Here is a 25354-nt window from a genome sequence, read left to right as displayed (position 1 = left end):
GCCCACTGCCTGCAATGCCAGTGTCTCATATAGGCACCTGTTTGAATCCTGGCTGCTCCACTTCTGATCCAGCTTCCTGCTGATGGCCTAGGAAAGCAGCAGAGGATGGTCCAAGTGCTGGGGCCCCTGCACCTACAAAGGAGACCTGCAGGAAGCTCCTAGCTCTTGTCTATGGATCGGATCAGCTCTGGTCATTGCAGCCATTTGAGGAGTGGAAGGCCTCTCTGTGCCTCTACCTCTCTTTGTAACTCTTTCAAAAAAAAATAAAATAAAATCTTTTAAAAAATTAATAGCAAAACAAGGAATATATGTCATATATCATTTTGTATCTGGTGATGATAAGCACAAGGTGCTTCTTAGTTCTAAGAACCCAATTATTAAAATCCAAGTAACAAGAAGGCAGCAAGAAAGTCACAGAAAAACAATTAAGAGCAATTACTGCATTATTGAGTTTTGAGAGGCATTTCAGGTTCAGGTAATTGATTTCAAACCAGCTGTGAATCAAATAAAGTGTCTGTGACCTGCTAAACATTTCCAGTGCTTCCGACAAGCTAGCTCCAGAAGTCCAAAGTGTTGCTCTAGGAATTTCCAAAGAGAGGAAGAAAGAGGAAATCCAAATGGCCAACAGACACATGAAAAAATGCTCAAGATCACTAGCAATCAGAGAAATGCAAATCAAAACCACAATGAGGTTCCATCTCACCCCGGTGAGAATGGCTCACATTCAGAAATCTACCAACAGCAGATGCTGGAGAGGATGTGGGGAAAAAGGGACACTAACCCACTGTTGGTGGGAATGCAAACTGGTTAAGCCACTATGGAAGTCTGTCTGGAGATTCCTCAGAAACTTGAACATAACCCTACCATACAACCCAGCCATCCCACTCCTTGGAATTTACCCAAAGGAACTTAATTTGGCTAATAAAAAAGCCATCTGCACATTAATGTTTATTGCAGCTCAATTCACAATAGCTAAGACCTGGAACCAACCCAAATGCCCATCAACAGTAAACTGGATAAAGAAATTATGGGACATGTACTCCATAGAATACTATACAGCAGTAAGAAACAACGAAACCCGGTCATTTGCAACAAGATGGAGCAATCTGGAAAACATCATGCTGAGTGAATTAAGCCAGTCCCAAAGAGACAAATATCATTTGTTTTCCCTGATGGGTGACAACTGAGCACCAAAGGGGAAACCTGTTGAAGTGAAATGGACACTATAAGAAACAATGACCTGATCAGCTCTTGTTCTGACTCTAGATGTACAATGTAATACTTTATGCTTTTTAATATTTGTTGTTGTTGTTCTAGTACTAGTGGTTGAACTCTGTAATTAACACACAATTATTCATAGGTGTTTAAATTTTAACTGAAAAGTGATCCCTATTAAATTTAAGAGTGGAAAAAGAGAGGGAGGAGATGTACAATTTGAGACATGCTCAATTGGACTTGCCCCAAATGGTGGAGTTAGAAATATGCCAGGGAATTCCAATACAATCCCATCAAGATGGCATGTACCAATGCCATCGCACTAGTCCAAGTGATCAATTTCAGCTCACAATTGATGGCTCTGATAGGTCTAACAGTCAAAGGGATCACACAAACAAGACAAGTGTCTGCTAATACTAACTGATAGAATCAAAAAGGGAGAGAAGGATCCAACATGGGAAGCGGGATACACAGCAGACTCATAGAATGGCAGATGTCCTAAACAACACTCTGGCCTCAGAATCAGCCCTTAAGGCATTCGGATCTGGCTGAAGAGCCCATAAGAGTATTGTAGGCATGGAAAGCCAAGATACCATGGAAAAAAAAAAAAAAGACCTAAATGAAAGATCTCTGTGAGTGAGATCCCAGTGGAAAGAATGGGGCCATCAAAGAAGGAGGTACCTTTCTCTGAAGGGAGGAGAGAACTTCCACTTTGACTATGACCCTATTGGAATAAGATCAAAGTCAGCGAACTGTAAAGGCTTCCATAGCCCTGGCAACTCATGACTAGAGCCTAGGGAGATTACTGACGCCATGAACAGGAGTGTCAAATTGTTAAGTCAGCAACAGGAGTCACTGTGTACTTACATCCCATGTGGGATCTGTCCTTAATGTGTTGGCTAATGTGCAGTGATGCTATAACTAGTACTGAAACAGTATTTTTATACTTTGTGTTTCTGTGTGGGTACAAATTGATGAGGTCTTTACTAATTATATACTGAATCGATCTTCTGTATATAAAGATAATTGGAAATGAAAAAAAAAAACAACCTGGTGTTAAATTGGAAATGGCATAGAAAATTAGTTAATTTTTAAAAAATATTATGTAGGATCTCTGTCTTTAATGTGCTGTACACTGTTATTTAATGCTATAACTAGTACTCCAATGGTAGTTTTTTCACTTTGTGTTGCTATATGGGGCAAACTGTTGAAATCTTTACCTAATATATACTAAACTGATCTTCTGTATATAAAGAGAATTGAAAATGAATCTTGATGTGAATGGAAGGGGAGAGGGAGTGGGAAAGGGGAGGGTTGCAGGTGGGAGGGAAGTTATGGGAGGGGGGAAGCCATTGTAATCCATAAGCTGTACTTTGGAAATGTATATTCGTTAAATAAAAGTTTAATAAATGAAAAAAAAAGAAGAATGGTGAATTTTTTTTAAACTTTTATTTAATGAATATACATTTCCAAAGTACAGCTTATGGATTACAATGGCTCCCCCCCCCCATAACTTCCCTCTCACCCGCAACCCTCCCCTTTCCCGCTCCCTCTCCCCTTCCATTCACATCAAGATTCATTTTCAATTGTCTTTATAATCCTCCTAGGGGAGGCCCTGCACCCCATGGGAGACCAGGATGAGCACCTGGCTCCTGCCTTCGGATCAGCGCGGTGCGCCGGCCGCAACGTGCGGGCCGCGGCGGCCATTGGAGGGTGAACCAATGGCAAAGGAAGACATTTCTCTCTGTCTCTCTCTCTCACTGCCCACTCTGCCTGTCAAAAAGAAAAAAAAAAAGAGAATTGTGAATTTTAAGAGGTCTATTATTTTTTCTGTTGTTTTTAGTCTGGTGATTAACACACATTTCATAACTGAAGATTTTATTAAACTCCAGTTTACTGAATCAGTAATGCTGGAGTGAGGCCTAAAATTCTGCCTTTTTAACCCCCTGCCAGGTGAGGCTAGTGCTGCCTGTTTACCAACCTCACTTCAAATAGTAAAGGTGTAGAGAAGTATGACACATTCATAAAAATCTTCACTCATTATATCAAACTATGAGTTCACAGTGGTTTTCTAACAATGTCTTGCTGCCTGTATATCCCCAGTGAATTCAATAATAATCCAGGCCATTTTCAAAAAAGAACAGAAAAGTAAAACAGTTTTAGCACCTTCTTATTATTAGAAAGGCATCAGAGAGAAAATTCACTTCATCTCCCTGTAGAAAAGGTAACACTTGATGATAATTATATTAGTTACAGCTGCTGTACAATCTGCGTCACTTAAAAAAATAGAGATCTTATGATTCTGGAACCTGGAGGTCTGAAATATCAAGGTGTTGGCAGGCTTCTTTCCTTCTAAGGACTGTGAGGAAAGCATTTACCAGGTTTCTCTGTGTGGTTTGTCGATAACTCTTCTCTGTCTCTTCACATCATCTTTCCTCTATGTCTATCTCTGTGTCCAAATCTCCACATTTTGTGAGTACATTGGCCATGTTGGATTATGACCTGTCCTAATGGCCTTGCATTAAATTGCCTCTGGAAAGGCCTTATTTCAAAGTAAGTCCAGATTTTGAAGTAGTGAGGGTTGAGAATACAACATGAAACTTGAGATGAGCACAATTCAACTCTTAATGATAATTTTCCCCAAGTTGTGGTTTCATTCTGCCCCAAAAATCAACCTGTAGAATGGCAAAAGTATACTACTAGAACAATGAACTAATTACTGTTAGTAGGCTTGGACAGCAGAAACCAATAGCACTCCACCACTTAATTCCAAGCTATATATTTTTTATTTTTTCTCTTTTTTAAATAATTTTATTTAAGGTATACAAACTTCCTCATTTCATGTATACAAATTTAGGAATATGGTGATTCTTCCCACCCTACTCTTCCTCCCACCAGCACTCCCACCCTTCTTCCTCCTCCCTCTCATATTCCCATATTACTTATTTAAAGATTGAAACAGCTTTCTATTACTGTCTGGAAATATAGCCAAAGAAAAATTATATGCTTTAAAATATGAACATGAAGCATACTTCCACATAAACCTTCTGTGACTCATCATGTCACTTCACTCATTACTTGAGTTTCTGAAGGGAGATTCTTTTTTTTTAATTTTTAATGAATGCATTTTTACATAGATACAACTTTAGGAATATAGTGGTTCTTTCCCCCATACCTCCCCCGCCCCGCTCCCATCCCACCTCCCATTCCCTCTCCCATCTCCTTCTTTATTATGGTACATTTTTAGTATGACTTTATATACAGAGGACCTACTCTATGCTCATCATAGACTTCAACAATTTGCACCCACGCCCACACACAACATATAAAGTACAATTTGGGGAGAGAATTTGCAGTTGATTCTCATATTACAATTCAATAGGGATAGAGGTCCTACCTGGGGAGCAAGTGCACAGAGACTACTGTTGTTTCTTTACCAATTAACACTCTTTTTTATGATGTCAGTGATCATCCGAGGCTCTTGCCATGGGCTGCCAAGGCTATAGAAGCATTTTCTGACCATAGACTCCGTCGGTATTTGGACATGGCCATAAGCAAAGTGGATATTCTCTTCTCCCTTCAGAGAAGAGTGTCTTCTTCTTTGATGACCCTTTCTTTCCTCTGAGGTCTCACAGAGATCCTCTGTGTAGGATATATTTTTGTTACAGAGTCTTGTCTTTCCATGCCTGAAATGCTCTCACAGGCCTTTCAGCCCGACCAGGAAGCCTTAAGAGTTGATTTTGAGGTCAGAGTGCATTTACTATGAAAGTCATTCTAGGAGTCTGCTGTGTGGACTGCTTCTCATGTTGGTCTGAAGGGAGATTCTTATCTATAAAATGGGGTAAAATATTTTCTTATAAATTTTCTACTGTGATACTATATTATTATCTCCAATTATATCAGTCACAGTCTAAGCATGGCAGAGAAACCACTCCAATAATTTGAACATAAAATATTGGTAGATGGCTGGGCATTTGGTGCAGTTAAGACATCACTTGAGATACCCACATCAATGTCAGAATGCCTGTGTTCAAGTCCCATCTCCACTTCTGATTCCAGTTTCCTACTAATGTACACTCTTGGAGGCGGCAAGTGCTGGCTCAAATACTTGGATCCCTGCCCCCTGGGATATCCAGATTGAGTTCTGGGCTCCTGACTTTGGTCTGGCCAGCAGCTATTGCAGAAACTTGAGAAGAGATGCAACATCTCTTTCTCTCTCTCTCTCTCTCTGTATGTGTGTGTGTGTGTGTATGTTTCTTTCTTTCTACCTTTAAAGTAAATAAAATTTAGTATAAATAACTGTAAACTAATAAAAGATGGTTTACAAGGATAAAGGATGGAAGAGGTCTCTAAATGGCAAATGCAGTAGCAAATACAGAGAACAGCTACCACTTCTAAAGTTAAAGAGAGTGAACTAGAAAGATTCACATTACTTAGAAGAGTTCAACCCCTTGAGTGGAGATTTAAATGCTTTGGAGGGGTTGAGGCTGCTCAATGTAGTAACACATCCTACAGGTGGTAGGGAACCCTGTTAGAGGAACTGATCTGGAGATGGGGTATAGAGATATAGAGAAATTTTCTGTACAGACAATGAGGTTGCAGCTGACCTTTGCGATGACCGATGTGACTCTATCCCGTCTCCTATACCATAAACTTCGGACTGATGCACCAAAAAGCAGAGCACTAGAACCATGATAGGGTGGTCAGTTAAAACACAAGACATCTAGTTAACTCTGAATTTCAGATAAAAAAAATAAATAAATGCTTACTATAAGCCAGTGCCATGCAATTCCATGTAATATTGCAATACATTTATACTACAAAGGAATCATTCATCACTTATCTGGAACTTAAATTTAGCTGGGTCACCTTAATTTTATTTGATGAATCTGGCAGTCATAACAAGGAAGAGAGCACTTTCCTTCTGATATACTTGTGCAGGACAAAGTCTAACAGTAAGCCAACCAACTAAAGAAAAATGTCTACTCAGAGCAGCTCCAGGATCACAATGTGAAGAAATAAAGGGCAAATTATAAGCTGGATCAATACATAGGTAATAAGCATGCCAATTTTTCCCTTCCCCTAACATTTCCTGTCTGAGCAGTGTAACGCAGTGTACTCTGTTCCCTCCAGCACAGATGACTGCCCATCCCCACTGCCATGATGTTGGGTTTGGCCGTGAGATATTGGCCAATAGAATAGAAACAGATGCCATACTGGCATCATTAAAATATAAGCTTTAAGAATTGTGTGGGTTCTCACAAGTTATCATCCTTTTCTTCTACTGGAAAACTGGCATATCCCAAAAGAGTGGTGGCAGTTCCTTAACCTTAGATTCCACAGTGAGAAAATTCAAAAGGCAGAGATTCAACAGCTTTGAATAGCTCCCCTCTGCTAATGAATAATGCAAAGGAAAAATGTTTCTTCTTGTAAGGAACAGACATTTTTCTCCTTAACGTTAACAAAACTGGACAACACACTTAGTGTACATAAAGCACTGGTTATAGTTCTTAGCATATTTTATAGCTTTCAATCAAATCAACAAATTGGTATATAGAAGATAATACACCTTTTGAAGGAAGAGAGATTTACATTCCAAATATACACATTAATTCATGTTCCTGCAATACATGGTGAGACAGCAGCTAACCACTAAGGAATATGAGACAGGATAATGGCAGAAGCTATCTTATGCAAACATTAAAGTTGTTTTCAGCAAACTTTTCTACAAATGGTCAGATAGTAAATATTCTAGACTTTGTAGAACATATTATTGTTTCTGTTGCAGTGGCTAACATTGTTATTTGCTCTGCTCCAATAAAAGTTTGTTTCAAGAGCATGAAATAGGCTGGATTTGACTCATGGTCATAGTTTAGTTCTCTGGTAGAACTGTTGTACTCTAATTCACTTGAAATGCAATGTTCCACATGAATTCCAGAGCAATCTATTTAAATTTGTTCTCTTTCATTTTATTTAAGGGTGTGTGTGTGTATGTGTGTGTGTATGTGAGAGAGAGAGAGAGGGAGAGGGAGAGACCATATAGACAGCAGTTTTCTATATGCTGATTCACATTCCAAATATCTTGGGGTAGTGAGTAGCCAGGGATCTTCCAGGTCAAAGCTAACAGTCACTTCTGGATCTCTGTTCTTAGTTCCCACAACACTCAATTTTTGAACAGCCTGAAGCCGGGAGTCTAGTAACTCAGTCTAGTACTCCCGCATGTATGACAGTATCTCAGTTGCTTGAGTCATCATCTGCTGCCTCCCAAGGCCTGCTCTGTATTTTATCTCTTTTACTACCATCTAAGGTTAGAATCCAGTAGATTATAAGACCTATAAGAAAGAAACACTGGCCACTATGCTTAATGAAGCATACCTGCATATAGAATAATATTTGAAATATAAAAGGCATAAAGCACATAGTGTATAATTAGTTAACTTGGCTTTTAACTGGGGGAGGGTATTCTAGTATGATAGAAATTCTTAGAATAATAATGAGTTAAATAATATACAACAGGTAGGAAAATGAAGTTTAGGGACTTGCATTGTGTCTCAGTAGGCTAAACTGCTGTTTGCAACATTGGCATCCCATACTGGAGTACTGGTTTGAGTCCCAGCTTCTCTGTTTTGGATCCAACACTCTGCTAATATGTCTGGGAAAAGGGTGAAAGAGGGCAAGAGAGCACTTGGGTCTCTTCAGTCCCCACTGGAGAGCCAGGTGGAGTTCTAGGCTCTAGGATTTGGCCTGAGCCCACTCCCTGAATGTTGTGGCCATTTGGGGAGTGAAACTGTGGTTGGGAATCTCCTTTTTTCTTTTCCTCTCTGCTTCTCTCTTTGTCACTCTGCCTTTCAAATGAATAAATAAATCTCCAATAAAATAAAATAAAATAAAATGAAATTTATCTTTGGAAAGCTGAATCATTATCTCAGATATGCACATTGGATCTACACTAAGTTCTGAAAACTGCTAGAGGATATTTGTAACTCTAAACAAATTTCTACAAAATTTTATACATTTTTAAGTTGGCCCATAAATAAATTGTGAATATTTATGGGGCCCAGTGTGACATTTCAAAGCATGGTACAATGTATAATAATCTGATAAAGGTAATGGATATATCTACCTCTCAAACATTTGTCATGTCTTTGTTTTATAAAAAAATATTTATTTATGTGAAAGGAAGAGTAACAGAGATGATGGGAGACACATGCACACACACACACAACACACTGAAAGAGAGAGAGAGGGAGAGAGAGAGAGAGAGAGAGAGAGAGCTCTTCTATCTGCTCATTCCCTCACCCTAACCAAATGCTCATAACAGCCAGGACTGGGCCGAGTAGAAGCCAGGATCCAGGAACTCTATTCAGGTCTTCCACACGGGTGGTGGGAACCCAAGTACTTGGACCGTCTTCCACCACCTTCTTGGCACATTGGCAGGAATGCTGGATAAGAAACAGAGGCAGGATTCTATTCCAGGTTCTCAAATATTGGTTCTGGGTATCTCAAGTTGTGGCTTAATCCACTGTGCCCAACACTCACTTCTATCATCGCTTTCTACTGAGAACATTTCAAAATACTAAGAATGTTCTTAAAGAAATTTGGATCATTGAATACAGTATCTAATTGGTGACCTTCTATATGGTAGAAAGAAAACCAACTATGTTAATTAATTTGTTAATAAATTAATATAGAGGGATCGGCACTGTGGTGCCATAGGTTAATCCTCTGCCTGCGGAGCCAGCATCCCATATGAGTGCCGTTTCTAATCCTGGCTGCTCCTCTTCCAATCTAGCTCTCTGTTATGGCCTGTGATAGCAGTGGAGGATGGTCCAAAAGCTTGGGTCCCTGCACCCACGTGGAAGACCTGGAAGAAACACCAGGCTCCTGATTTTGGATTGGCGCAGCTCAGGCCATTGTGGCTATTTGGGGAGTGAACCAACGGAAGGAAGACCTTTGTCTCTGTCTCTCCCTTTCACTGTCTATAAATCTACCTCTCAAATAAATAAATAAAATCTTCAAAAAATAAATGAATACAGAGAGCAGAAGTTGCTTAAAAAGTTATGTATTAAAGTTTTCTGAATCAATTAAATATATCCTGATCCACATTTGGGCATGTTAGGTATGATTATGAAACAAACATAACATATAATTCATATCAGAGATGCATTGTAAAATCACAGTATATTCAAAGGGCATATTCTTTTCAGTTTGATGACAGCTGATCTATAATCATGTATCTGTCACAAACTTTAGCACTGAAGTTCTAGAGAAATGAGAATAATTACTTGCAACTAAAATAGCTTAAGAGAGCTTTCTCCCAAATCTGCTGTTGAGTCTCATACTTTTTAGAAGGCTGGAGAATGGAGAATGATATAGAGCATGAAATGCCGACTGCTTTTCAAATCTAGCATAATAAAACCCAAAACAAGGGGACAAGGGGCCAGCATTTTGTGTAGTGGGTTAAGCTGCCACCTGTGACAATGGCACCCCAAATGGGTTCCAGTTAGAGTCCCAGGTGCTCCACTTCTGATACAGCCTCCCTCTCCCACTAATGCACCTGAAAAAGCAACAGAGGATGCCCTAAGTGTTTAGTACCCTTGCCTCCACCTGCATGGGATACCCTGATAGAGTTCTAGCATCCTGGTTTTAGCCTGATCCAGTCCCACCTATTAAAGCAATTTGGAGAGTGAACCAGTGGATGGAAGGTCTCTCCTTCTCTCTGTCACTCTGCCTTTCAGATAAATAAAACATATGTGTATATATATATATATATATATATTTCAGCAAAAATTCTAAAAATTTTACATATTTTCTAATTTTAAAATGCTTTATACACTAACACTGGAGAAATACCAGTGTGTTCCATTTTGATTAGATTATGTATTTGTTTCCTTTGTTTTTTTCTTTTCTTTTTTTTTTTTTTTTTTGGACAGGCAGAGTGGATAGTGAGAGAGAGAGAGAGAAAGGTCTTCCTTTTTGCCATTGGTTCATCCTCCAATGGCCACCGTGGCCGGCACATCTCGCTGATCTGAAGCCAGGAGCCAGGTGCTTCTCCTGGTCTCCCATGCGGGTGCAGGGCCCAAGCACTTGGGCCATCTTCCTCTGCCTTCCTGGGCCATAGCAGAGAGCTGGCCTGGAAGAGGGGCAACCAGGATAGAATCAGGAGCCCTGAACGGGACTAGAATCCGGTGTGCTGGTGCCGCAAGGCGGAGGATTAGCCTATTGAGCCACGGCGCCGGCTTCCTTTGTTTTCTATTTTCATCAATTTATAGTCTTTATATAATTGACTTGAAGTTCATAAGTGTGTCTGGTACATAGTGATCACCCAATGTATGTTTCCAAAAATATAAGTCCTTATCCAGCCTTGGATTTGATGTATCTTTGGTATTACCTTTGTCTATGCCTGCTAGTATAACAAAGAACTTTAGGGTTAGTAATTTATAAACAACAGAAATTTGTTTCTCTCATTTCTAGAGTCAAGGAGGCCCAAGATCCAAGTACTGGCAAATTCATTGTCTGCTGATGGTCGATTTTTCATGGATGGCATGTTTGTCCCTTGTCGTTTGTTAGAAGGAATGAGAAAGGTACCTCATTCTTTGATGGTCCATACTTTCTGCTGGGATCTCACAGAGATCTTTCATTTGGTTGTTGTTGTTTTTTGTTTGTTTGTTTGTTTTGCCACAGTGTCTTGGTTTTCCATGCCTGAAATACTCTCATGGGCTTTTTAGCTGGATGTGAATGACTTAAGGGCTGATTCTGAGGCCAGAGTGTTTAGGACATCTGCCATTCTATGAGTCTGCTGTGTATCCAGCTTCATATGTTGGATCCTTCTCTCCTTTTTAATTCTATCAGTTAGTATTAGCTGACACTAGTCTTGTTTATGTGATCCCTTTGATAATTAATCCTGTCATTATGTTAAATTATGAACTGAAACTAATCACTTTGACTAGTGAGATGGCATTGGTGCATGCCACCTTGATGGGATTGAGTTGGAATCCCCAGGCATGTTTCTAACTCTACCATTTGGGGCAAGTCCAATTGAGCATGTGCCAAACTGTACATCTCCTCCCTCTCTTATTCCCACTCTTATATTTAACAGGGATCACTTTTCAGTTAAGTTTAAACACCTAAGAATAATTGTGTGTTAATTAAAGAGCTCAACCAATAGTATTAAGTAGAACAAAAAAAATACTAAAAGGGATAAAGTATTAAGTTGTTCCTCGACAGGACAAGGGCTGATCAAGTCATTATTTCTCATAGTGTCCATTTCACTTCAACAAGTTTCCTTTTTGGTGCTCATTTAGTTGTCACCGATCAGGGAGAACATATGATATTTGTCCCTTCTGGACTGGCTTAATTCACTCAGCATGATGTTTTCCAGATTCCTCCTTTTATTACAGATGACCAGATTTCATTTTTTTAACTGCTGTGTAGTATTCTATGGAGTACATATCCTATAATTTCTTTATCCAGTCTACTGTTGATGGGCATTTAGGTTGTTCCAGGTCTTAGCTATTGTGAATTGAGCTGCAATAAACATTAATGTGCAGACAGCTTTTTTGTTTGCCAAATTAATTTCTTTTGGGTAAATTCCAAGGAGTGGGATGGCTGGGTTGAATGGTAGGGTTATATTCAGGTTTCTGAGGAATCTCCAGACTGACTTCCATAGTGGCTTAACCAGTTTGCATTCCCACCAACAGTGAGTTAGTGTCCCTTTTCCCTTACATCCTCACCAGCCATCAAAGAAGGAGGTAACTTTCTCTGAAGGGAGGAGAGAACTTGCATTTCAACTATAATCTTGTCTAAATAAGATCCGAGCTGGCGAAATCAAAAGGCTTCCATAGCCTTGGCAACTCATGACAAGAACCTGGGGTGATTACTGTCGCCATAAACAAGAGTGTCAATTGTTAAGTCAACAACAGGAGTCACTGTGCACTTACTCCCCATGAAGGATTTCTGTCCTTAATATGTTGTACTATGTGAATCAATGGTATAACTTATAATCAAACAGTACTTTACACTTTGTGAAACCTTTACTTAATGTATACTAAGTGGATCTTCTGTATGTAAAGATAATTGAAAATGAATCTTGATATGAATGGGATGCTAGAGGGAATGGGAGATGGGAGGGTTGTGGTGAGAGGGAAGTTATGGAGGGAAAAAGCCACTGTAATCCAAAAGCTATACTTTGCAAATTTATATTTATTAAATAAAAGTTAAAAAAAGAAGGAATGAGTAGGCTCCTGCAAACCATTTTATAAAAGCATTAATCCTGCTCATGCAGGGGAAGCAGCCATAACCTAATCAATTCCCTATAGCCCCATCTCAAAATACCAATACTTTGGGAGTTAAATTTCAATATAAGAGTTTTAGAAGGCCACAAACATTCAAACTCCTATAGATACAAATGGACAGTTTGGGGAGTGGTGTGATAATTTTGTCCCATAATATCATCTTCATGTATCAGACAGCTATTTGATAGACAAGTGCATGGCTTAGCAGTTAAAGCACTGGTTAAAATTCCTACAACCTGTATGAGTATTGTGTTCGACTATAGGTTTTGGCTCCTGATTCTAGTTTCTTACCATTGCAAGTGGTACTCAAATAGTTGGGTGCCTCTAATCTATATTGGAGACCAAGACTGAGTTTTTAGCACCTGACTCTGGATTAGCCCAACTATGACTATTGAGGATGTTTGGGTATTGAACCATTGGATAGGAAATCTCTCTATCTCTTTCTGTCTGTCTGCCTCTCAAATAAATCAAACTGTATAAAGTAAATACCATGTCATACTAGGAAATTCCATTTTAAAATATTTTTTTTTTGACAGGCAGAGTGGACAGTGTGAGAGAGAGAGAGAGAGAGAGAAAGGGCTTCCTTTTGCCATTGGTTCACCCTCCAATGGCCACCGCGGTAGCGCGCTGCGGCCGGCGCACCGCGCTGATCCGATGGCAGGAGCCAGGTGCTTCTCCTGGTCTCCCATGCGGGTGCAGGGCCCAAGCACTTGGGCCATCCTCCACTGCACTCCCGGGCCACAGCAGAGAGCTGGCCTGGAAGAGGGGCAACCGGGACAGGATCGGTGCCCCGACCGGGACTAGAACCCGGTGTGCCGGCGCCGCAAGGCGGAGGATTAGCCTAGTGAGCCGCGGTGCCGGCCTTTAAAATAATTTTAACTGATGTAACAATTACACTTATCTATGGGTTGTCATGGTGTTTTAATGTGTGCATTGTATAATATTCAATAAAGCTTAAATATATATCCACTCAAACATTTAACATTTCTATGTGATGAAAATATTAAAAATCCTTTTCTAGTGCTTTTTAGAAAAAATACAGTACATTATCATTATTTTTAGTCATCCAGATTACTGCACAATACAGCACCAGGACTTCTTATTCCTATCTAACTATATAACATAGGACCTTTTAAATATTCTTTCCCTATCCCTCCCTTTCTTTCTAGTCCCCTCAATCTCTGGTATCAAATGCTATACTCTTAACTTCTGTATTTTTAGATTTCACATTGAATGAGGTTGTGCAAAATTTGTTTATGTTGGACATATTGCAATTAATATAATAATATGTTTTAATAGATTATAATATATATTATAATAATATATAATATTAATATAATATTTAATAATATATAATATATTATATTATATTAATATATATTAATATATATTATATATTATATATAATAATATATAATAATATATAATAATAATATAATGTATTCTAGGTCCATCAATATTATTATAAATAAGATTTCATCTTTTTTATGGCTTATAGTCCATTATAGAAATGTAACACATTTTCCTTCTTGATTTCTTTCTTTTGAAAATTGATTTTATTTATTTGAAAGGTAGAGTTACAGAGAGAGAAAGAAAGAGAGAGAGAGAGAAAGGAGAGAGATCTTCCACTCACTGGCTCGCTCTCCAAATGGCCACAACAGCTAAGGCAGGGCCTGGCTGAAGCCAGAAGCTGGGTGTCCCACATGGATGCAGGGGCCCAGGGACCTGGGCCACATTCTGTTGCTTTCTCAGATGCGTTACCAGGAAGCTGAATCAGAGGTGGAGCAGCTGGGACTCAAATTGGCATACATATAGGATGCAGGTGCTACAGGCAGCAGCTTAACCCATTACGCCCCAGTGAGAGCCAAGCACATTTCTTTATCACGTCAGCAGCTGGGTTGTTTCCATTTCTTTTACTATTGTAAATAGCCATGCAATGAACATGGAGATGTCTTTCAGATAGAAAGATTTCATTTCCTTTTATTTACACCCAACAGGATTGCTGAATCATATGGTGGTCTTGTTCTGTCTTTTTTGAGGAATCTCTGTACTGTTTCCCACAATGGCTGTCCTAATTTACAGTCCTATTAAGAGTGTGCAAGTGCTCTCTCCAAATCCTTGCCAACACTTGTTATCTTTTTTCATTTTTGAAGAAAGCCAGAGTAATTGGAGTGAGGTGAAACTTGTGGTTTTGATAAGCATTTCCTTGGCAATTAGTGACAGTGAGCATTTTATTATATTCCTACTGTCCATTTTCATGCCTTTCTTTGAGGAATATATATTCAAATTTACCACCCATTTTAAATTGGATTGTTATTGTTTGCTCTAGATTTCTTTGAGATCTTTATATATTCTAGCTATTAACCCTTAGTCATATACATAGCTTGCAAATGTTTTCTCCCACTCTATAAGTGATTTCTTCGTTCTGTTAATTGTTTTTTTTTGTTGTTGTTGTTGTTGTACAAAAGATCTTTAGTTTGGTGAAATACCATTTGTCTATTTTTGCTTTTGTTTCCTGTGCTTTTAGGATTTGACTCATAAATGTCTTTACCCATTCCAATGTCTTGGAGCATTTCCCCTGTTTCCTATTAGAATTAAAAATCATCTTCATAGTGCACTGTGGCAGTCTATGTGTTCTCAAAAACAATTAGCAACGTGCCCTCCGTTAAAACAAAGTCTTATTAGTTAAACTGCATACAAGATGTGATTCTGTTGAAGACATACTGGAGGTCACCCTTACTCAGAATAGGTATTTTAGCCTCCTCTCTCCTCACTTTTTCTGACATCATATTAATACAAAGAAATAAAAACACCTTTAAAATATAGAGGTAGCCTCCCCAGCCAACAATGAAAAGACTGAGTAGGTCTCCAACATATATAAGAAGTGATTTTTCACCTGATAGTTTTCACTTCTTGAACCAATAAGGGGAGGAAAAAAAAAAAAACTTTTAAAAAGAATTGAGGAAAATATTAAGCATTCCTGATATTTGGTCCTCATCTGATTATAAGATTCTAAATACCTAGAAAAAAAAGAAATAAATAATTCATAAGAGAATAAAAAAGTAAACAATATGCCTGAGAGGCAAAAAAAAAAAAAAACAGTCATCTGACCCTAAAGCACTTTAGTGAGTCTTGGTTAAGTTCCAATGATCCAGCTCAGCAGGTGCTAAACGCAAGGGTTAAGATAGCCTCTGACCGGATAGGGAAGACAGCACTGTTGGAAAATGTGGGCATTGTCCTTGGGTGTCATGCTTCTGAGGAACTCACATTAACCATTGAAGCAAAGCAAGCCACCAATCTCTTTCTTTTTTAAAATTTCATTAAAACTCTGTGTCACTATAGATATCTGATAGGTTATCACAGTCATTGAGATCAGTAGTAAAATTTAATCAATTTCTAAATAATATATCAACTTTTTTCTGCCCTTGGTTATCTCAACATAACACATTGCAATTCAAAGCTATTACATTACATTTATCTTTAATGAATAATAAATGGTACATTGGTATTGACTGAACAAGCGATTAAATATTCCATCACTAGCAGAACACAGAAATATTTTTAATTATTAATAAACCACAAGCATTGCTTGTCAGGTGCAATCATCTTTTGGTGGGAACAACATTATTATTTTTTTTATTCTCACAGACAAGTGCAATCAAATGTCATTTCAAACCACTTCTGCTCATTCTTCAGCACAGGATTGACAACTGCTAGTCTCCCTTTTTACCAGCTATAAAGGGCAAAAGATTTGGAAAAATGAACCATACATATGAAAGAGATGTAAAGTTCATATAAAAATCCAAGAGAAGTGGATAGGAAAGAAAATTATATTTAGATTTCCACATATTGATTTGAAGGGGTCAATATAATAAAATATTGGTGAAATGTTATGAGACAAACATGTAAAACTGCCAAAACTTAAATGAATAAACATCATGTACATAGAAAAGTTTACTCATGTATAAACAATTAAAATGAAAGCTGTGTGGAAAATGATAGTGAGCTTTTCAAATGATTGCTAAAAGAAGATAAAATATAAAAAGAAAACATTGGAAATGTTTCTAACTGCTATGAGTTCAATGTGTGTAAACTACAAAATTTATGTTGAAAGTTAATTTGATTTAATAAAAAATTTAATCCCTGTGAAGTTCTAAAAAGGATGGGAACACTTGGAAAGAGATTAAGATCCCTTGTGAATGAATTAGCACCTTTGAAAGGGCTGAAGGGAACTGGTTTCAGCACCTTTTGCCATTCTTGACTAGGCCATGTGAGGACAAAATGTTTGTTCCCTACAGAGGAAACAGCATATGGCACCATCTTGGAAACAAACAGAGCAGCCCTCAGATATTGGACTTCTCAGCCTTCAGAACTCTGAGAAATAAAATTCTATTATTTATAAATTTCTCTGTACATGGTATTTGTTATAGGAGCACAAGCAGACTAAAACTTCAAGCACATGCAGAATAAGAATGATAATTATCTCGGGTAATTTCAGCCCAGATCAGATACAATAGTGTGAGACATATATTTGACAAATATTTATTAACCTACATTGAACTTTTAACATCATAGTAGTATTAGACCCTATGCTAGAAACTTTATGACCTTTAAGGATGAAGCAAGGCCGGCACCACGGCTCACTAGGCTAATCCTCCACCTGCGGCACCAGCACCCTGGGTTCTAGTCCCATTTGGGGCGCCGGATTCTGTCCTGGTTTCTCCTCTTCCAGTTCAACTCTCTGCTGTGGCCCAGGAAGGCAGTGGAGGATGGCCCAAGTCCTTGGGCCCTGCACCCGCATGGGAGACCAGGAGGAAGCACCTGGCTCCTGGCTTTGGATCAGCGTGGTGCGCCAGCCTTAGCACGCTGGCCTTAGCAGCCATTTGTAGGGTGAACCAACGGAAGGAAGACCTTTCTCTCTGTCTCTCTCTCTCTCGCTGTCTAACTCTGCCTGTCAAAAGAAAGAAAAAAAAAAAAGATGAAGCAAACCTAGACCCTGCCCTCAAAATTTTGTTTTATAGACAAAAAAATGTGTCAACATTATATAAACTATGAAATATATCACTAAGTGAAGTCAATATGCTATATCCATGATTGTGTCTCTGGCTTCGAACACAATGTCTTGTATAGTAGAAAAATATAATTCATTCAAAAGGAATTTACTATCTATTATATGTTTAATAGACACATTAAGATAAATAAAACATTGTCCTTGATCAATTCACACTCTAATGGATTAGTGAAGTAATAAACATCTGTTGACTTAAATGGAAAAATTTATGGTTATTGCTCATCAGGAATTTCTAATCTTTAGAATTCTAAAATGAATGATACCACAAGAGTCATGGGAGATTGTAGCGAACTCATAAAATGGCTATTTAAACACATATCGGCCGGCGCCATGGCTCAATAGGCTAATCCTCCGCCTTGCGGCGCCGGCACACCAGGTTTTAGTCCCGGTCAGGGCGCTGGATTCTGTCCCAGTTGCCCCTCTTCCAGGCCAGCTCTCTGCTGTGGCCAGGGAGTGCAGTGGAGGATGGCCCAAGTGCTTGGGCCCTGCACCCCCTGCACCCCATGGGAGACCAGGAGAAGCACCTGGCTCCTGCCTTTGCATCAGTGTGGTGCGCCGGCCGCAGCGGCCATTGGAGGGTGAACCAACGGCAAAAGGAAGACCTTTCTCTCTGTCTCTCTCTCTCTCACTGTCCACTCTGCCTGTCAAAACAAACAAACAAACAAACAAACAAAAAAACACATATCAGCCACTAATCAGCATGTGGTTTGGCTCCAAGTAAAATAAAACTTGAGTAACATGATTTGAAAGATGCAGGTTTATTTTTCTCATCTTACAAACAATTAAGAAGTTGATAGTTGCTGGTGGATTCACTGGCTCAGTAAGGTTGAAACTTTTAGCAATGAAAAAGAATATGCTTGGTTTTTCCCTTGTAACTATGAAATTATTTCAGCATCTCTGATCATCTCATCTTCACATTATATTCAAGGCAGAGAGCAGAATCCAATTCATAACATAGAAAGTTGCTTCCCTTTTCTCATTGTCCTGGGGTGCCCTCACCACACCCTTCAGATTGTTATTATAGGTCATTGGTCAGAGTTTGGTTACGTGTTTACATTTAGACCAGTTGGCCAGCCTACCTCTTCTATGAAAAATGTCATGTTATTGTTTTACAAAAGAAGACAGAGAGAAAATGTGTCAGGGACATGAAGCAAATAGTACCTGCCTCAGATTCTTAGTAGAAGGAAAAGGAACCATATAAGAAACAAACGAGGCTGTACATGCTTGATAAATATTGTATTGAAAACAGTAGCAAGATATTACAAGGGAGGACTCTGCAATAGATAAGTGGCCTACACCTTCAAGGAATCTGCAATGCGCCATGGTCCATGTTTCAAAGGCATTTTCAACTCTATTCATACAAAAACGAGAGAAAGAATAGGACAGTAAGTCACTAGGGCAGATGGTGTAATTTAAGTAACCTGGTATTTATTGAGCATTTATTATTTACAAAGGCTTTTGTTGGGCATTGGGGACAGTTCAGAAATTTGTCTTCCTTTACTATTTTTGCTCAGCTCCTCCACTGCTCTTGATTTTCTAAGCTCACTCAATGTATGTACACAGGGAAGGATATATCTGAATACCGAGTCCACATTATTTTTTTTAATTAATTAATTTATTTTTTTTGACAGGCAGAGTGGACAGTGAGAGAGAGACAGAGAGAAAGGTCTTCCTTTGCCGTTGGTTCACCCTCCAATGGCCGCCGCGGTAGTGCGCTGCGGCTGGCGCACCGCGCTGATCCGATGGCAGGAGCCAGGTGCTTCTCCTGGTCTCCCATGGGGTGCAGGGCCCAAGCACTTGGGCCATCCTCCACTGCACTCCCTGGCCACAGCAGAGAGCTGGCCTGGAAGAGGGGCAACCAGGACAGGATCGGTGCCCCGACCGGGACTAGAACCCGCTGTGCCGGCGCCACAAGGTGGAGGATTAGCCTAGTGAGCCGCGGCGCCGGCTCGAGTCCACATTATTTGAAACAGCATAAATGGTCCCTCCTTTATTAGAATATGAGAAGGTAACTTGTCATGGCATAATCAATGCTCCCTAGCTAGATGTCCAGGATGTTGGTTCAATGGGTTATGAAAGTATGGCTATACTATTTGCTTCATCCCCTGGGGGAACCCAGAAGCCCAGGGATAAGTTACTGACAGAAACCTCCTCTGTATCCAGCATGCTTTATGCACATTGTTACTTCCAATGCTGTGTAGTAAGAAAGGAGTTAGATAAATCTTCCATGAATGGTATTCCAATATTGTTCCCTAGAAAATTTATGAATGGATTATTAATTCCATGGTTTGCATGCAAATAGAAACTAGAGGAATGATCACTAAGGGTCAGCATGTATTTACCAAAACACAAGCCCTCTAAAATGTTCTTTTCCTTCTGTTCTACATTTAAATAAGTGTATGCCAAAGATAGATTCTCTAGTTTTATAATAGAAATCAAGATGAGACCTTGGTCTCTAAAGCCTAGCAGAATACATTAATATAAGTTAAATGAACCAACTCAAGAAGTTGTACTCATTTTTTCAATTAAAAAAAGATTGTTGACTCCTTCCTTTCTGGCCTCGGCTCCAAACCCTACAGCCGAGGCGATGTTGATGCCCAAGGAGAATCGCATTGCCATTTACGAACTCCTCTTCAAGGAGGGGGTGATGGTAGCCAAAAAGGACGTGTACATGCCGAAGCACCCAGAGCTGGTGGACAAGAACGTGCCCAACCTCCAAGTCATGAAGGCCATGCAGTCGCTCAAGTCTCGAGGCTATGTGAAGGAGCAGTTCCCGTGGAGACACTTTTACTGGTACCTCACCAACGAGGGCATCCAGTGTCTCCGGGACTACCTCCACTTGTCCCCCGAGATCCTGCCTGCCATCCTGTGCTGCAGCCAACCGGAGACCAGCAAGCCTAGGCCCAAGGGTCTGGAGGGGGAGCAGCCTGCAAGACTCACAAGAGGGGAAGCCGACATAGACATTTACAGAGGAAGCGCTGTGCACCCTGGTGTCTACAAGAAAGCCGAGGCTGGGGCTGGGTCAGCAACTGAATTCCAGCTTAGAGGCGGATTTGGTGGTGGACGTGGTCAGCCACCCCAGTAAAGTTGGAGGGGATTATTTTGTGTTAAATAAACTTGTAGCCAGAAAAAAAAAAAAAGATTGTTGAACACCTAAAATGTCCTGGTGACTGTGCAGATCTCAAAACACAAGCTATGTTCCTATGTTCCTTCTCATTATATGCAGGCATCTTCTATGAAATACGAAGATCACAGCCCCTCTTTCACCAAGCATCTTCAGGGAAAAGGTGACAAATGAGTGACTTCATAAGGGAAAAATAAAATTGCTTTATACAGAACTGGGAGGACATTTGGGTTGCATTGTTCCTCAGTCATGGCGCTTATCCTCTATAAGGATGAGATCTCTATTGAATGCCAACCTTTGCATGCTGAAGACTAGATGTAGATGTCTGGCTAGTATAAGAAGTCTGTTTCTTAGCCAGGAGTTTGAATTTGCTTTAGTTTTTGAAAAACCATCAGGAATAGTATTAAGAAACTGAAGGCTGTGCCACTAATGGAGCTCCCCAAGGCTTCCCAGAACATGCAGACTAACTAGTAAGTGAGTGACAGACCTCTTCTCCAAAGTCAGCCCCTCAGCAGGCGTTCAGGTGACTCATGTGGTGGCCTGCCAGGAAGGGGCCTGCCAATTGAGATGACAGAAATGACATGTATGTATCTTTCTGAATCCACCTGCAAACTTGTTTAGGAAATACAAGAAGAATTACCCAGTGGGAATGAGAACACAGAAGGTGGATATGGCAGAGATGAAGATGCAGCTTGATTTATTATGGATTTTCTATTTTACCTTAAGTTGAATAAAATTTATACCATTAACTTCCTTTCATAGATTGGTTAGGATAAGTTGCTCTTTCATGTAAGAGAAAGAATCCACTTCACTGGTAGAAGAGAATGGTGCCAGAGGATCTTGTATAAGGAAATGGGTGAAGCTCAGCCCACAGAGTGTGTGGAATTGCAGAATTTCTGGTAAAACATAGGTTGTATTTAAATACATACATCCCAATATAGTCTTATATAGTCTCATATAGTCTTCTTGTTTCTTTTGGGGGCCAGGTCTTAAAGGCTTGATCCCAAAAGTTTTATGTTAATGATTTTAATAGGATGGAAACTTAATCTGATTATGATGTTTTAGAGGTGGGACTTTTGAAAGTGACTAGATAGAATTAGTTTATTAGGGTGGAGTGCCCATGACCAGATCTTGGGGTGCTCTGTAATATCTAGGGACCCTTCCATCAAGAATGCTTTTACCAGATGCCAAAATAAGGGAGTCACCCAATGTGGGAATGCAAACCTCTACAACTATGAACCAAAATAAACTTCGTCCCTTCATTAGTGGTTTGTCTTATGTGTTCCATTGTAGTTATAGAAGCTAACATACTCCCATGCGCAAAACACACACACACACACACACAGACATACACATTCATAACAATATTTTAAAAGATTATATTTCTGAAATTAGCTTATCATGCATATAAAATATATGGAATCAAGAATCTAAAAAAGGCAATTCAGGAGCAGATGAAGCAAGTATCTTTGGAAAGAGTCCTTTGTTTCCCAAAGTTTCCAAAAGAGACATGCAACCAGACATACTACCCAGGAATGGTGAGGGCCTATCACCCCTGGATTCTTCAGTACTTACTGTGGTCCTCTCCTTGTATACCTAGGCATTATATCCCTGTTCTGGAAGATAAGTAGTGATTAAAAGTAGCAGTTGAACTAGTCCTCAACAGCTTTGTTGAGGTTCCATTGCTCTGTTACTTAGTTCACATGTGCCTCAGTTTCTCCATCCATGACAGAAGAAATACCATTATTAATCTAATAATAATTTTAAGCACAAGCAAGTATACAAAAATGTTTATAATAATTTCTTAAATAAAATAAGCATGCTGTTAATTCTTAGATTATAATTCTATCCTAAAATCTATGAACTCATATCTAAGAAAAGATTACAGACCCTGGGGCCTATTGATTTATTAACCAAAAATATCATATCATGTTGATAAGGCCATGTCCTTTTCTGGAAGGACAAAGAGAGTTAACCTTCTGGAAAACCTGAAGAATGTATCTGCCTCTGCCTGTACATCCTCATGAAATCTTATTCCCCTACAAGATTGTCTGAATTCTCAGAAAGAAAGGGCTCTAGGTAACTCTTGTTGTTGAGGTAAAATCTATTTCTGGGATGTTGAAATGATAACTAACAGGTAGAAAAACAAAGGAAAGTAAATCTTTTCTTCCATCCTCCTGCTTTCCAATGTCCTTCTATTAGTGCTCCCCATTCACAGAAGCATAGAATAAGACAATTGGCAAAGGAACAGTCCTGGCAACACAAACATTTGGAGCTTAAATACAGCAACTTAATGCTAACTTCACTTTATATCTGTTTGTCCTGTTTTATTCATTTATTTAATTTATTTATTTGAAAATCAGAGAGACAGAGACAGAAAGAAAGAGCTACAAGATACTGGTGCACATTCCACATGCTTGCAGTAGCGACTCAATCTAGGTCTCCCATGTAGATGATAGGAACTCAAGTACTTGAATCATCAACTGCTATCCCCTAGGACACACAGCAGGAAGTAGAATCAGAAGCCCCAGTCAGGAATCAAACCTAGCTACTCTGGTACAGGACAGGGGTGATCTAACTGGCATCTTACCCAATAGGCTAAATGCCTGCCTCTGCCCTACTATTTTTAAAACAAAGACTAAGTTTTCATTAGTCTTGTTCTCCACTGTGAATTTCAATTCCGGTTTTCCCCACCTCCAGTTAAAATGTACGTTCATGTATTTTGCCATTTTGTCATACTGTAATAAAGATATTATTCTCAGTATATGGATCTGGAATATGCAAGACAGAGTGGTGATTCTAACAATTAACATGAAAACACACCACTTGGAGATCTTGTGACTTTTCATTTTCTGATTTATACATCTGAGGCTGGATCTAGGAACTGTGTTTGTAGCATATTCCCAAACACACTGAGACTACTAGCCCAGGGACCAATCTTTGTATATATCAGGAGTAGAATCCACATTCTCTCTCTCTCTCTGATAGTATGCAGCATTTGTTCTACACAGAAATCACCATTCAGTTAGCTTAATTATTACACTTGCAATAACCTTTCTTTAAAATAACAATTCTGTACCACTATCTTCTTACATTCCGTTTTGTATTTATTATGACTATTATTGGGAACAAAAATATATGATCACTTTCTTTACTTATTAGGAGCTTATTATATTTTATATATGAAATTTAGACTCCTCTTTCATAGATAAAATAAGACTTAATGTAATATTCCTTGTGAGGTTAGTATGAGATTCATGAATGCCACTATCTCTTCTCCCAACGTTTTCCTCTAGTTTTGATTCTCAGGTCTGACTGAGGCTTAGAGAATAGGGAGTTATGTCATTAAAACGCAGTTATGGTCTCAAAGTGCCACTCTCCTTTTTGTTCCAAAGTGAAGTTTAGTGCTACAATTGCTGACTTTACCTACAAAATACATTGTGCTCCTGCTAACATTGCAAATTCTAAAGAGCAATGGACTGGTAACACAGAACTCCATTCAGCATTAGAATTGTCAGCACAGTTCTGATGGCTGAATCTCTTCAACTTATCCAAAGGTATCTCATTGGACAGCTTCACTAGGAAGTTAGGAGCTATGTAGCTTAGAAGGACTAATTGGATTGCAAACTCAGCTCATTAAGGGTGGATGGAAACCTTTGATTCAATAAAGGCAGTCAATGTCATCATGTTTATTAGGACGTTTTAAAGCCAGAAAATGCATTTAAAAGCACATTTTAAAAAGTCATCAGTCACAATCTTTGTTTATCACTATTTAGTGTAAATAATTTTGTACATTCTTTCTATGCACCATTAATTTAACTGTCACCATTTTAAGAAAATTAGATAATGGTTTCATACTGCCTTTCATGGTTTAAAATGATACAAAGTTATATCAAAGTGTTATGCACTTGGTGAGTTTTCACATAACAAACAGAGATAAATAAACATTGATTTTAATTTTATTACAGCAGGTTTACTAATATTCAATCAAAATAAGATTGGACAAGGAAAAGAGAGGAGGAAGAAAAGGAGATTATGGGTTGGAGGGAGGTAGAGGGAAGAAGCATCATGTTCCCAAATCTCTATATATTAAATGCAAACAAAATAAAAAAATAAAAAATCCATAAATTTCAAGGCTATCAAGACAAAACGTGAAGAGTTGTCTGACCTTTCTTCTACTTTTCAGTTATATTTTCTAATAAAACTTAAATATCAAAGTTGTTTTTCCAGTCTTTCTACTTATTGCCTATTGCTACCCAGTATATTATTTCAAACAAGAGGCCATGCTACCTACATTCTTTTTGTTTTAACCTGGAATCATTCTCCAACATCATATACCAAGTAATCATTTCTCGTTTTGTTCCACCTTTTTTTTTCAAATGCTTTCTAAAATGTCATTTACTTGTGTTTCGCTTCTGCCTGGAATTCCTATCTGTGAGAGATATGTTATCCTTATGTCTTTAATTTTAGTTTAATTAACCTTTTAATTGTGATAATTATAGATTTGATGAGGCTGTATAAAATAATACAGAGCCATCTCATGTAACTTTCATCAAGTCTTCCCCATGGTAGCATCTTAAAAAACTATCACACAGGGGCCGGTACTGTGGCACAGTAGGTTAATCCTCTGCCTGCAACGCTGACATCCCA

At 38.9% G+C, this 25354-nt stretch overlaps 1 protein-coding gene across 1 annotated transcript; it reads left to right on the top strand.

The window, feature by feature from the left end:
- The first annotated feature begins 20151 nt into the window (after positions 1–20151).
- Positions 20152–20701, top strand: LOC133764358 (small ribosomal subunit protein eS10-like). The gene has a single exon (XM_062198028.1). It carries the CDS (start codon positions 20168–20170, stop codon positions 20663–20665), a length of 498 nt encoding a protein of 165 aa, XP_062054012.1. The 5' UTR covers positions 20152–20167; the 3' UTR covers positions 20666–20701.
- The last annotated feature ends 4653 nt before the right edge of the window (positions 20702–25354 follow it).

The sequence above is a fragment of the Lepus europaeus genome, chromosome 7 (assembly GCF_033115175.1).
Source record: "Lepus europaeus isolate LE1 chromosome 7, mLepTim1.pri, whole genome shotgun sequence".
Taxonomy (NCBI): domain Eukaryota; kingdom Metazoa; phylum Chordata; class Mammalia; order Lagomorpha; family Leporidae; genus Lepus; species Lepus europaeus.
This window is presented reverse-complemented; position numbering and strand designations above follow the sequence as displayed.